Below are 13495 nucleotides of genomic sequence, written 5' to 3'. Positions count from 1 at the left end.
GCTCCCCGCCCCATTCGTTTTCGGAGCCAGATGGCTCCTGGGGACATTTGTGTATTTCGAGTCCACGAGGGACTCCAACGAGGGCGCAATCATTTCTTGCTGAGCCCAGAGGGGCCATATTCCCCCCGGTGGTGCCATGTTTTTAGAGAGTCCCTGAGAGGGGCAGAGGCGGCACAGTTGTGCCAAGCCCCAGTGGATTTACAGCTGCCCAGCAAGTAGTGAGCAGCTGCAACGTTTAGGCCCTGTTGTTGTTCCTAGCTGTAATTAACAATCAGAGGGGGGAGAGAGAGAGAAATCAGAATGGATTCATTCTCCCTGGGCATATTTAAATAAACAGTTGGAATCCACTCCTTGAGATTAAGGGCGTCTCCTCCACAGTGGGGAACATTATGTTTTTAGGTCCCCTCACACACCAACAGGCCCCTTGGTGTCATGCTTCATCATCGGGGTCATCGTACCCCTCTACGGGGTACGGCGTGCTGTGACCTACGGAGACGTGGGAGCACTTTTTAGACTATGTGTGGTGTTGGTGAGGGGGTATTTTGAATAAATGAGTGTATTGTGGGGTTTGGGAAATAGTGATAGTTAAAAAGAACCTGGCTCGTGGGGTGACTAAAAATTATTTAATAAGCCCCCGGGCTGGCGCTGTTAAAAATGAGGGTGGGAGGTCACTACGCTGACAATGTGCGTTACCTCCTTTTTGTGTGCGTCGACATGTTTTGGTGCCAGAAGCACCTTCTTCAGGAAGGGGTGCACAAATCCCCACCTTACTCACGTTTCTCTAACTAATACCAGAATTTTCTAATAAAAGTGAGGAAAAATTACAGTGCAGGTAAAAGTAATGTACCTAGCAAAAAAGACGTCTATTGATCAACTGTTTTGGAGTTGTAGATAAACCTCATGAGCCAAAACGTCAGGATCTGGTGTGCTAACTAGCACGATTTCTACGAGGAAATACCTCCCGATCGATCCCTACGTGGCTCCGGTGATAGGAGTGGATTCTAACTGTTTATTTAGTTGTTCCTAGCTGCCCAGCACTTAGTGGGCAGCTGCAACGTTTAGGTTTGCGCCGGTGGCGCACCCCTGACTGACGCTGGATTGGCAGCGCGCCCTGACATTCTGGACACAGGGCATTTGAACCCCTTCTTGGGATGGCCAGTTGGCCAGGGGGCTGGTATGTGGGTAGGGCGCAAGGCCCTAATGTGATTTCTGCGCAATGTGATGTTACCTACCCCAAAACAGGAGATTAAGAGCTTGGGGGTGTGGTTGGAGCAGGACCTCTCCTTTAAGACACACGCAAAAAAGACCGCAGGCATGTGTTTCGGCCTGCTCCGGTCAGCCCGGAAGATCCTACCCCTCCTCCCGATGGCCACTAGGAGGTTACTAATCCAGGGGCTCATCATTTCACGGCTGGACTACAGCAATGCGCTGTTTCTGGGGGCTCCAGAATCAACTCTAAACAAATTGCAACAAGTGCAAAACGCTGCCGCCAGGCTTTTGACGGACCTCCCCAGGCGGCAGTCAGCCCGACCCGCGCTGAAGGCGCTCCACTGGCTCCCTGTGAGAGAGAGGGTGAAGTTTAAAGCACTCTGCATGGCCCATAAAATCTTGCAGGGGAAAGGGCCACCTATCCTACGGAGTATGGTTCAATCTTACAAGGCCCCTCGCGCCCTCCGCTCAGACCACCAACATCTCTTGCAAGTCGCGAGAGTAAGAAAAGCCAGGACTGGCGGTAGAAGATTCTCCATCAACGTGGCAGCATTATGGGATTCCCTTCCGCTTGCCCTGCGCTCTGAAACAGGTACCTTGCGATTTCGCAAACTCCTAAAGACCCATCTGTTCCCTGCTTAACGCCTTCTCTGCTATGGTGTGTACTCTGGACGAGCGCTGGGATGCCCAAGGGTAACCACGCGCTATACAAGACTCAATAATAATAATAATAATAACTATGTTTAGAATGGTAGTTGCCTAATGTGATTTTTGCGCAATATGATGTTACTATGATTATGAGGTTATTTTACCTATGTAGGTTTATGTTAGTGAGAGTTTGCTTCACTGTGAGTCACGCCCCTAAATGTGAGTTATGCTTAGGGGGAGAGTCTAATGTGTTTAGACTAGTGAGAGATTGCCTAGATCTTTGGACTGGGGTGAATGTGTGACATTGATCCACATTCTGTCCATCACCTGTTTTGTTTGCAAATTCCGCCATAAGTGCGCTGGGGATGCTCAGACGTGGGTCCCAGGCACTCCACACCACTGGAGTCAAGCTAGCCGGGCTGATGAGAGGTGTTACCTCGAAACCGGTCCGGTCCTCGGATGCTTGATTCCGTTCTGGGAAGGACATGGCTTTTGTAGTTCGGACTGGACTGTTCCCATGGGGCACAGGGTCAGAGCTGATTTGCATATCGCCATTGTCTAACCCAGGGTGGTGTGGAGTGCAAAAAAACGATGGATATGGGCCCAGATCTTTGGACTGGGGTGAATGTGTGACATTGATCCACATTCTGTCCATCACCTGTTTTGTTTGCAAATTCCGCCATAAGTGCGCTGGGGATGCTCAGACGTGGGTCCCAGGCACTCCACACCACTGGAGTCAAGCTAGCCGGGCTGATGAGAGGTGTTACCTCGAAACCGGTCCGGTCCTCGGATGCTTGATTCCGTTCTGGGAAGGACATGGCTTTTGTAGTTCGGATTGGACTGTTCCCATGGGGCACAGGGTCAGATCTGATTTGCATATCGCCATTGTCTAACCCAGGGTGGTGTGGAGTGCAAAAAAACGATGGATATGGGCCCAGATCTTTGGACTGGGGTGAATGTGTGACATTGATCCACATTCTGTCCATCACCTGTTTTGTTTGCAAATTCCGCCATAAGTGCGCTGGGGATGCTCAGACGTGGGTCCCAGGCACTCCACACCACTGGAGTCAAGCTAGCCGGGCTGATGAGAGGTGTTACCTCGAAACCGGTCCGGTCCTCGGATGCTTGATTCCGTTCTGGGAAGGACATGGCTTTTGTAGTTCGGACTGGACTGTTCCCATGGGGCACAGGGTCAGAGCTGATTTGCATATCGCCATTGTCTAACCCAGGGTGGTGTGGAGTGCAAAAAAACGATGGATATGGGCCCAGATCTTTGGACTGGGGTGAATGTGTGACATTGATCCACATTCTGTCCATCACCTGTTTTGTTTAGAGAAACTTAAAGCACTGCCTGGCTTCCAATAGAGGGTTTTCAACAATTTTTATTCCCTTCAGTAAAGATAAACACATTAGGCTGCCCGTCAAGCGGCCTTAGCATCTATATCTCAACCACCATGCATATTAACATATGTATTGTGCATTCAACTAATTTTCAACACAGACTGACATTTGATAACCTAGTAATCTCTCTAACCTCAGTAAATGTATGTTTGGGAAGACACTGTGGTGAATAGAAATTGAAAGTTTCTCTTTTTAGTGAGGAACTTGAGGCCTTGGTGAGGTGTTCCAGCCTCACCAAGAGGATAAAACATTTGGATTACTGCTACACTAAAGAAGCTGAGACTACAACTTCGGCCCCTAAAAATGAAATACAAGACAGCTGGACCTAATCTAGATACGAATTCCTGGGGCTTGAAAAAACCTTTTTGGGAAACGAAAAACAAACCGAACGATCAACAATAGCAAATCCTTTATAAGCTAATGCAACAAAGGCAGCAAATAAGGTTCTGGTAGTTTATTAACTCCATGCGCGCTAGCGGAATTCCGCTCCTGCGCTGAGTTTTCGTAAATCGCATGTTACGTGACGAGCTGGGCTCGTCATCAGCGTGCGAGGAGGCTACGCCATGACGAGCCCAGCTCGTCATCAGCGTCGAAGGGGTTAATGGTTTGGTTATATCCAAGACTCGACAACTAGCGTTAGTGCTTGTATAAAATATGCCAACACTCTATACTAATCACAGGATTAAGTGTAAATCTTCAAAAGGTTATATCAAAGGCTCAAAACGTCTCAGTTATGTTATTAATGCACAACAGGAAGAGCATCACTTCTATATCTTAGGCTAAGCAAGCATTAAGATGTTGTAGGCCAACGGGAGCTACAGAACCAAATGGAATTTGGTTCTGTAGCTCCTCCCGTTCCCAGTCAAAGTCATCGAGAACACCGTCAACAAACAGCTGGCCGCCTTCCTCGAGACGAATGGATCCCTCGACCCCTCACAGTCTGGCTTCCGAGCCAACCACAGCACCGAGACCGCCCTCATCGCTGCCACCGATGACATCCGAGCCCTGATGGACAACGGAGAAACAGCGACCCTCATCCTCCTAGACCTCTCCGCGGCATTCGACACTGTTTGCCACCGCACCCTAGTGCAGCGCCTCAGCAACGTCGGAATCCAGGAGAAAGCACTGGAATGGATCATCTCCTTCCTCGACGGAAGAACACAGAGAGTCCGTCTACCACCGTACAAGTCAGAGGCCACCGAAGTCATCTGCGGCGTCCCTCAAGGATCCTCGCTGAGCCCTACCCTCTTCAACGTCTACATGAGCCCCCTCGCGGCCATCGCACGCCAACACAACCTCAACATCATCTCCTACGCTGACGACAGCCAGCTGATCCTCTCCCTGACGACCCCGCCGCCGCCAGAGCCAACCTTCACGAAGGGATGAAAGACGTAGCCGAGTGGATGACGACCAGCCGCCTGAGACGACTCCTGGTGGCCCCCCGCCCTGGGCACCGCACCCAAACCGACAGACCACGCACGCAACCTGGGCTTCATCTTGGACTCCTCCCTCACCATGACCAGACAAGTCAATGCCGTCTCCTCGTCATGCTTCAACATCCTGCGCATGCTACGGAAGATCTTCCGGTGGATCCCCACCGAGACCAGGAAGACGGTCACCCAGGCCCTCGTCACCAGCCGACTGGACTACGGCAACGCCCTCTACGCCGGAACCACCGCCAAGCTCCAGAAGAGACTCCAGCGGATCCAGAACGCCTCAGCCAGACTCATCCTCGACATCCCACGACACAGCCACATCTCCGGACATCTGAAAGACCTGCATTGTCTCCCCGTCAACAAAAGAATCACCTTCCGTCTCCTCACCCACGTACACAAAGCCCTACACGATCAAGGCCCGAGCTACCTCAACAACCGCATCAACTTCTACGCTCCCAAACGTCATCTCCGATCAGCCAGCCACGCCCTCGCCGCCGTCCCCCGCATCCGAAGAACGACAACAGGAGGAAGGTCTTTCTCCTACCTGGCCGCCAAGACCTGGAACTCCCTCCCGACCGACCTGCCCCTGACCCAAGACCACCTCTCCTTCAGGAAGAAGCTCAAGACCTGGCTATTCGAGCAGTAGCAGCACCCCCCCCCCGCCCCCCCAAGCGCCTTGAGACCCTCCGGGTAAGTAGTGCGCTCTATAAATGTCTGTGATTGATTGATTGATTGAATTCCCAGCTCAGTATACAAGTTGGATGATGACAGGTGGGCAAAAGGATTAAGCCTCCTCGTCATCTTTTCATTACAGTTGGCACTAGTAACTGAATCATGGAAAGGCTCCATCTTGTTTCCTCATTCATGAAAAAAGATGACAGGTCAATTCCTGGTAATTACCATCCTATGGCTTAATTTGATGTAGAAACTGAAGCATACATAAGAATCATTTAAGGTCTTGAAAGTTGGGCCACTGACCAACAAATAATATCTTCGCATCAACCTGGCTTTTGGCCCCACTTCAGCACCACTGATAACATCGTTGACTTTGTCATACATGGAGTCCAACTCCATTGATTCTCCTACGCCCCTCTTTTGCGTGCTTTGTAGACAACACAGTGCACCGGACTAGACGGATTAGAAAACAGAAGAACTTTTCCACCCAGTACTGGAATTTAAAATATTCGAATAATGCAGATGATTTAGTAATCATGGACCAAACTAAAGTAGGACTACAGTGAACCCCAGAAGAATTTTATAGTTACAACCATCAAAACAAATTAACAGCAAATTAATTAAAAGCCACAGGGTATTATTTTTGGGAAAAAGGTGATTTTTGGGCTGTAGCTGTTGTTAAGTGGCAGGCTGATAGTTGGAGGTGCTGTATATTTAGAGTTCAAGGTTAGGTATATCAATATAGTCAATCCAATTTACATTCCTAAGATGACATGCCAGAGAGAAGCAGCTTGATGGGGAGCATCTTTTTAGTTTAAACTACTGTAAGTCAATCTTTACAAGTAACAGTTAACGCAATTTTACTAGATAAGAGGAGTCGCTTTACATAGATCTCTTTGGACTATTGTGATCATTAAAACCCCAGGCAATCTCACATTTGATATGAGGTTTTTTTGTATGAATAGTCATGTAAAATTTGTACAATTATACAGATTCACAAAACCAGATACAAGCAAGAAAGGTACATGTAGTGAATAGTTGTAATCTGTGTGAGGGATATAATAGGAAGAAAACAGCAAGAAAGAGATGGAAATATACATATTGGTATAACCATGCTCAAGCAATGTCGCTACATAAAGTGGTTATTTTGTGAACATGCCTTAATCAAGAGTATATTACTTTCAAGTAGTTGCAGACAGAGTAGATCGCAGAGTAAGAATACCAGGGATTCATGAGCACTATTGACAATATTCTTTTTGTGATGTGGTGTGCTCTCTATTAACTGAACCTTAACTGCTTTTCATATAGTCCATAAAACAAGGAACTAGATAAGAATGACTTTAGTTCACAACCAACTTGGGGCAGCCTCAGAATGGCTGGCATGCTGACTCTAGCACATTTCATGAGGGTTTGGTATACCTCTCTTAGCCGAAAGAGATTCTCAATGAAAGTGAAACATACGTGCTGGGTGGGTTTATTTCTGAATAGTTAAAGGGCCCTGTGATGCAGACACATTGACCTATAAATGTTACTTGTACTTATTCCTATGCAGACCACAGAGATGTAAAGGTATTTAGTGCTACTTAAAAGTATTTACTCTGTCATTTGGTAAACTCATCGGATATAAAACAGCAACTGATTAGCCGCAGTGGAGAGATCTGCACAGCATGACACAAAGCTCGATTTTGTAGTTTCAAAGAGTCAACACTTCCTTTCCACTTTGCATGTTGTGACCTAGAAGTTGTATTCTCTTGCAGGTTAATTACAACACAACATACATGGAGAATTCATAATAGTTTATTATGTAATATACAAACAAAAATTAAAAAAGAGATATATTATATTTTATTTTTCTGCGGTTCCAGCAATTTCCTCTTCCGTGATCTGTAAAACACAACAAACAACAACAAATTACATTACTGTTATTCCATGTCAACCACCAGCCCTGAGATCTTTCCACTGCACACACACACATCTTGCCCCACAGATGACCGCTTTCTTTAATACATATGTAAAGGATGCAAATTTAAAAGACATGTTCCTGCAATGTAGTACAGCGAGTATTTACCTACTCTAATAGAATGGGAGTCATTAATAAGTACATGGTGACAATGGACCAGAGTTTTCTTCCACCAATACATTTCAGCTTAATGGCAATTTATACAATTCTAGCAAAAGTAGCACACGTCTTCTACATAGATGTAGGACTAGTCTTTAAAAGCTATACACAATTATACAATTTATACAGTCCATCAGGAATATGCAGGAAAACATCATTTTAACCCCTTGGCTGCGGCGGTAATTCCGCCACAGCGCTAGGGGGGCCGCGCGACGCTGCCATGCTCGTGACGGAACCACTCCGTCACGAGCCACGGACGCGCTGTGCTTGTGACGGAGTGGTTCTGTCATGGCCCCGGCCGCCACGCCTGCGCGGCAGCAATATCGTGCCTGCGCTGAGCGTTCTATTGAGCGGGCGGGGCCATGACGGAACCACTCCGTCACAAGCACAGCGCGCCCGTGGCTGGTGACGGAGTGGTTCCCTCACCAGCACGCAAAGGGTTAAAGCTAAAATGAAATATCATTGAGGGAAGGATTTCAAATAGGGGTGGGTGGTAAACTCTGCTCCGCCAGCAGAGTCTACAGAGTTTAGCTTCTCCGCCTGGAGCATAGAGTCCAGCAATAACTCCACCAACCGTCGAGTGGTGGAGTTTACCAGCGAACACCACTACCAAGCACACTCAGAATGAGAACAGACATTTTTATTTATGGACTGAGAATATGTGATTTTATTACCAAGTAGAGACTACTGTTGGAAATCTAAGGGAACCGCAATTCGGAAATATTGAAAGTGTGCTTTACGTATGTGGTAAAGGGTTCCCTTCCAACACACATCATGACTCTGTCAGAGCCCACAGTATTCCGCAAGAGCCTATCATGGCGCCGCTCTTCCCTACATTTTTTTCTCTATGAGAGAGTGCTAACAAGTCAGTGCTGAAAGGGGATTATTTAAGCTGAGCACTTCCAAAGTAAAATGCATGGTTTGATTGCTTCGACATGAAACTTCCATTGTGTTAATTAGATGCGGTTACTTTTTGGGCACGCTGGCTGGCCCATTAAAATTAAACACAATTTACTCTGCGATACCTTTGGTTGAATGAAGGCCTTCATGCGATCCGCAGACCCTGCTTCTAGCACAAGAGGGAGGTATCAAAGGGTGGGCAGAACTCCACGGAATCTCACTGAGTTTTTATGTAACTCTACAGAATTTCGCGGAGTAAAACTATGCGAGTTCCACCCACCCCCAATTCAAATGGATTTGTTTTAGCACAAGGAATATGCTAGGATAAAATGCCAGCAGTGGATCAAAGTCACCCGTTGCATGGATGGCATGCTGCAGGCTTCAGCAGCTCACTTCCACCCCACTCCTCGCAAGGGAGACAGGGGTACCAAGTGGCACCAACCTCCTAGGGGCACTTTGGTATCTCTTCAAATACAAGGTTTGTCATATACATACACGGTCTACACTTCCCTGGCTGCGCTCTCAGGACAAATGGATGTAACTCCTAGCCTACCAATGAAGCTCACTATTAAGCAGTCCTATTAGAAGGGGGTGGGGGCAAAAATTAAATTTCCGCTCATCCGAAAGGAGGGAGAGCTTCCTTATCTCTCAGCGCTGGATGAGCTTATATGCATTTATAATAACTTAAGGCAAACAGGGTGAAAATGGCCTTGTGAGAAAGTGAGAACACTGGAACAGTACTCATGTGGCACCTCCCATCACACTAAATGGTACAACAGCAAAGCAAATAGTCCAAAGCGTTAGTTGAGCAGGGCTAATATTTATGCATCATTTGCTTACAACGCATGGGCCTAACAGAATAATGCACCGATATGAAAAAAACATTGATTCAACTATCTCTTGTACTCTGATTTTGCAGTATATATTTCCTTTACCAGCTTGATTTAATTTTTAATAGCATAAATAACATACCAATTTTTGTGCTCGCTTTAGTAATCTACGCCAGGCAGTGTGATGCGCCTACAAGAAAATAAATGACATTCAAATAAAGGCATCTCACAGCAGAATCCCTAAACACAACATGAAATTCAACATTATTATGCCAACATATTAATATTAAGGATGACCTAAGTTACACAAAGGTAATTTAAACACCCAGTATGAAGGAACGGATAAGATCAACACAGCCAAAGGAGCCTGCATAGGCTCCATCTTGGCTCCCACACTTTTCCTTTTGTATAAAAACAAATGTGTAGATGGTCTGTGAAATTGCATTAACTCAATTTTTAGCCAGCAAAAAGGTGTCCGCTTTGTTCTTTGCCGAGGACACCTTGCTGCTTTCCAAAACACATCCCATCCTACAAATATTCTTTGAAAGGATCCAGTTATTTTGTGACAAATATGGCTAGAGATAAATGACCAAAAAACAAGTTTATGCTTTATATCAATAAGAAGAAACCTTGTGGTAACATTAGATTAGGTGGTATTCAGCTAGCGAAAGTAACGGGATTCGACTACTTGGGAATTAGACTGTCTAACAATGAATCATGGGGACCCTATATCCCAAAAAATCAGCTCATTACTCAATCTGAGCATCTGCTATTGTGAGGTTGTGCCAAAAGTCTGCCATCTCCGATATCTCCTGCGATCCAAATCTATAAGACCCAGGTCAAGAGTGCCGCCTTCTATGGAGTGTCAGCGATTCTTCTCCACTCAGTGTGGGTGAAAACAACTTTATAAGGACAACTGCCATCTTGCGGTACGGGACTAAATCTAGCCCTGAAGCCTATCACAGAAGTGGCAAGATTGCAACCCTTAATGTATTGGTTGCGAGTGTTGTCCACCGAGTCTTTAAAACCCTATAGAGAAGCCCTACGTGACACCCTATAGAGAAGCCTAAAGTGAAATCCTAACATTGCAAAATTCATATAAAATTCCCTGGCAAGCGCATGTCAAACAGACCCTTTGCACCATGCGGTCGGTAAGTTTTTGGAACAGTGCTTCAATCATTAATAGTACTGCTAAAGGCGCCGTTAAACAGGCATATTGAGCAAATTTCGTCCTAGATAGCGAGATCTCTTACTCCAAAATTAGGAGGACAAGGCCTTTCTTATGTACAAAAACATATTTAAATTCGAGGATACCCTGGGTTACATTCAATTGACTTGGGCACGTTGTCGTTTCCTGTATTTTCGTTATGGTGTTCTCTTGGCAACCTATATGTAATCTTGACACTTGTGGATTGAAAAGTCAAAGCTACGCCTAGTTGTAGGTCTTACAGATGAATCAGAGGAGCATTTTCTATTATTTTGTATGGCATATTCTCAACAGAGAGGCAGGTGATTTGCACCTAAGTGCTCGTCTTTGGGTCTATCAGATCGGATAATTCGCTGAGATTATGTAAAAGAGACACAAGGATGCTTGTAGTGTTTCCAGTGGCTAAATTTAGAATGTCTGATGCACCAGAAGGTTAATGCTTCTGTAGAGACCTTTAATGCCACACTTTAGCATTCTTTCATTTATTATCCTCTGTTGATGGATGGTATCTATTGGCAATGCCTAGAATGTTATTACCGCTTCAAATATTTTTAATAAAATATTGTATATTGAATATGATTGATTGAATAGGCAGCCTTTTGAATTTGGACCTGAAAAGCCTGGTGTGGCTTGCATCACCTTCATTTCCCAGCAGGACCCTGCCAGCTGTCTCCCCCTGCCGCCTCAGCCCCTGACATCGCGCTATACCTCCCAGGGCTACACCTGCCAAAAGGAAACACGATAGGGACGAAGAAAATGGGACTTTTTCTACAACACAAAAACTAGACAAACCATCTCTAAGCCCTATACCACCTGTAATTAATTCGGCCTTTATCCCGCCCCCTGTTGATAACTTGGACGACTTATCACCATCCTCCCATCAAGCTCTTTTGCCTATGATCGAACATCTGATCAAATCCCTAATACACCTCTTGATCGACAAAACCACTACGTTGGGGGAGAGGCTGACGGGGTTGGAGAACTCAATTAAATCTCACCTGAAATCCTCAACTCATGTTGCAACACCTCACTGCCCGCCGACAACCGCTTCTTCAAACCTGCCCAAATTGACTGCATCTCATGAAGCGATGCTTACTCAATTACCAACCCCCACCTCCTTGCTGCCAAATTTTCCCAAACCCCCCCCGAAACCGACAACAGCGCGTTACATTCCCCCCAAACATGTGCGCACCACCCATATACACTTACCTCCAGAAGCAGCGCCTTTTGTAACTTTTCTCTCAGGAGTCCCTGAACTAACACAAGGTAAAACTGAGAGACAACATGACCTTATGAACAAGGTCAAGTTCTGGCTATCTAAAAACAGACCTCTGCCCTACCATCTTGATGGTCGAATAATAAGCGTACGGAGGGTGGGCTGGCTTGGACCCCTCAAAAAAGACATCTTGGGCGATCTGATCCTGATACGATTTAGGAGCAGACATATTGTGCCATATATGCAGACATGGCTATCTCAAAAAGGCGATGGACTTATTTCTACCTGGAACCTACATGACTTCTACCCAAATACGTCCTACATGCTCTCCCCCAGACCTCGGGCCATTAACAACAACCCAGTGGGTAGAAGAACCCATTCAAGTAATGGCAGTAGTCTTCCAGTGGCTTTTAATTGTCTCAAACCGTCGTACAACAGTTTTATGTATTGTAACTACTAAATCTTTTAAGAACACTGTTTTTTACCTCAAAATGCAATGTATCTTTTGTCTGTATGCTTTTATGATTTTAAAGTTAAAATCGAATAAAGCCTCTTTGATTGATTGATTGATTGATTGATTGAATAGGAAAAATAAGGCCCTCTCATTTATTTATTTATTTAAAATTTTTGGGGAACCTTTATTAATACTTCAAGCAATTACAAGCATGGCCCTACAACCACCCCGGCCAGCCGCTAGTCAAGTCGTAAGTACAGCAAATCAATGTGGGAAATTGTAGCAGCTCGAAAACCGGGATCTAACAAGTGTCCAGGATATGACTTGTATTCAAGCGTACTGGCCGAAATTCAGGATCAATGAAGGTTCATTTTAAAATAAAGAAAAAACTAAGAATCAATGCCATACGGTCATACATGGTCCTACAATAACAAGCATGAATCAGGAAATCCGCAAATACAATTGAAGTATTGGGGGTGAGGTATATGAGTCAGGATAAATGTAAACACAAACCCGTTCCGTAGCAAAGCTGCACCCCACCCCTCAAAACGAAACATACTGTAGGAAACATGAAAAATGACGACACTAAAAAGGAGGAAAGACGAAAGGGCCATAGAAACAAATAACAGACAAATTAACAAACCCCATCCCCCTACCCCCCACCCTGCACCCCTGCAGAAGGCCACGGCCTACCCCCCCCCCCCCACCCACCCCCCTAGCAGCGTGCCTGTCGCCCTAAATAAGAGACCCGAAATATAGAAAAATAGGAGAAAGAAGAAAAGAAGAAAAAAGTGGAGAAGGGCCCTCGATATTGCCACCCGGCCCCCCCCCCACCCCCGCGCCCAGCAAACATCCTAAAAGCAAGATCAGAATAGCCATGGAAAACATTAATCACCGACCGCACCATCAATATAATCCCCGCCGAGTGTCCCCCAAATCACCGTCAGCCAACAATAAGTCCACTGGATCCTAGACGGTATTACCCCTGGCCCTGTCTATCGGTAGTACCAACATACGTCCACTTATCAATCGGCATACAGAGCGGCGTGGAGGGTCCAAGCGATCCGGGCGGACCGGGCCGTGTTATTACTCCATGGGACTTCAGCAACCAAAACCCAGCCGGACATGTATGGCGGAAATCCGTCTGTCGGTATCGACCCCGAAAACATCCTAAAGTCCGAGCACAGTCTCACCATCCAAGGAGAGAGAGAGTCACACCATCCGGCAAGCGCTAAGACGTCGCCGGGGCAGCCCAAGACATAGATCGGCGTTGTTTCCCCAGCCGCCAATTAGATATGTGCCCCGACGAGTCACTCACATGTACTACAGATCTGTTCAAGGCGATCTTATGAGCCGGGTCTTCCAGCGTCTCCACGAACCTAGGCGTAGCTGGAGCACTC

At 46.2% G+C, this 13495-nt stretch overlaps 1 protein-coding gene across 2 annotated transcripts in view; it reads right to left on the bottom strand.

The window, feature by feature from the left end:
* Positions 1 to 7150: 7150 nt before the first annotated feature.
* The window catches only part of MRPL39 (mitochondrial ribosomal protein L39), a 136592-nt gene continuing 130247 nt past the window's right edge, over positions 7151 to 13495 (bottom strand). For both annotated transcript variants that reach the window (XM_086933262.1, XM_086933263.1), the window contains 2 exons: positions 9361 to 9408; positions 7151 to 7253 (listed from right to left, as the gene is read on the bottom strand). In XM_086933262.1, coding sequence (XP_086789388.1) covers positions 7215 to 7253; positions 9361 to 9408 — 87 coding nt within the window. In that variant the 3' untranslated portion in view covers positions 7151 to 7214. The remainder of the gene's footprint in view (positions 7254 to 9360; positions 9409 to 13495) is intronic.

This window comes from Lissotriton vulgaris, chromosome 8 (genome assembly GCF_964263255.1).
Source record: "Lissotriton vulgaris chromosome 8, aLisVul1.2, whole genome shotgun sequence".
Classification (NCBI taxonomy): Eukaryota; Metazoa; Chordata; class Amphibia; order Caudata; family Salamandridae; genus Lissotriton; species Lissotriton vulgaris.
The sequence above is the reverse complement of the archived record's forward strand: the minus strand, read 5'-3'. Positions and strand labels throughout refer to the sequence as shown.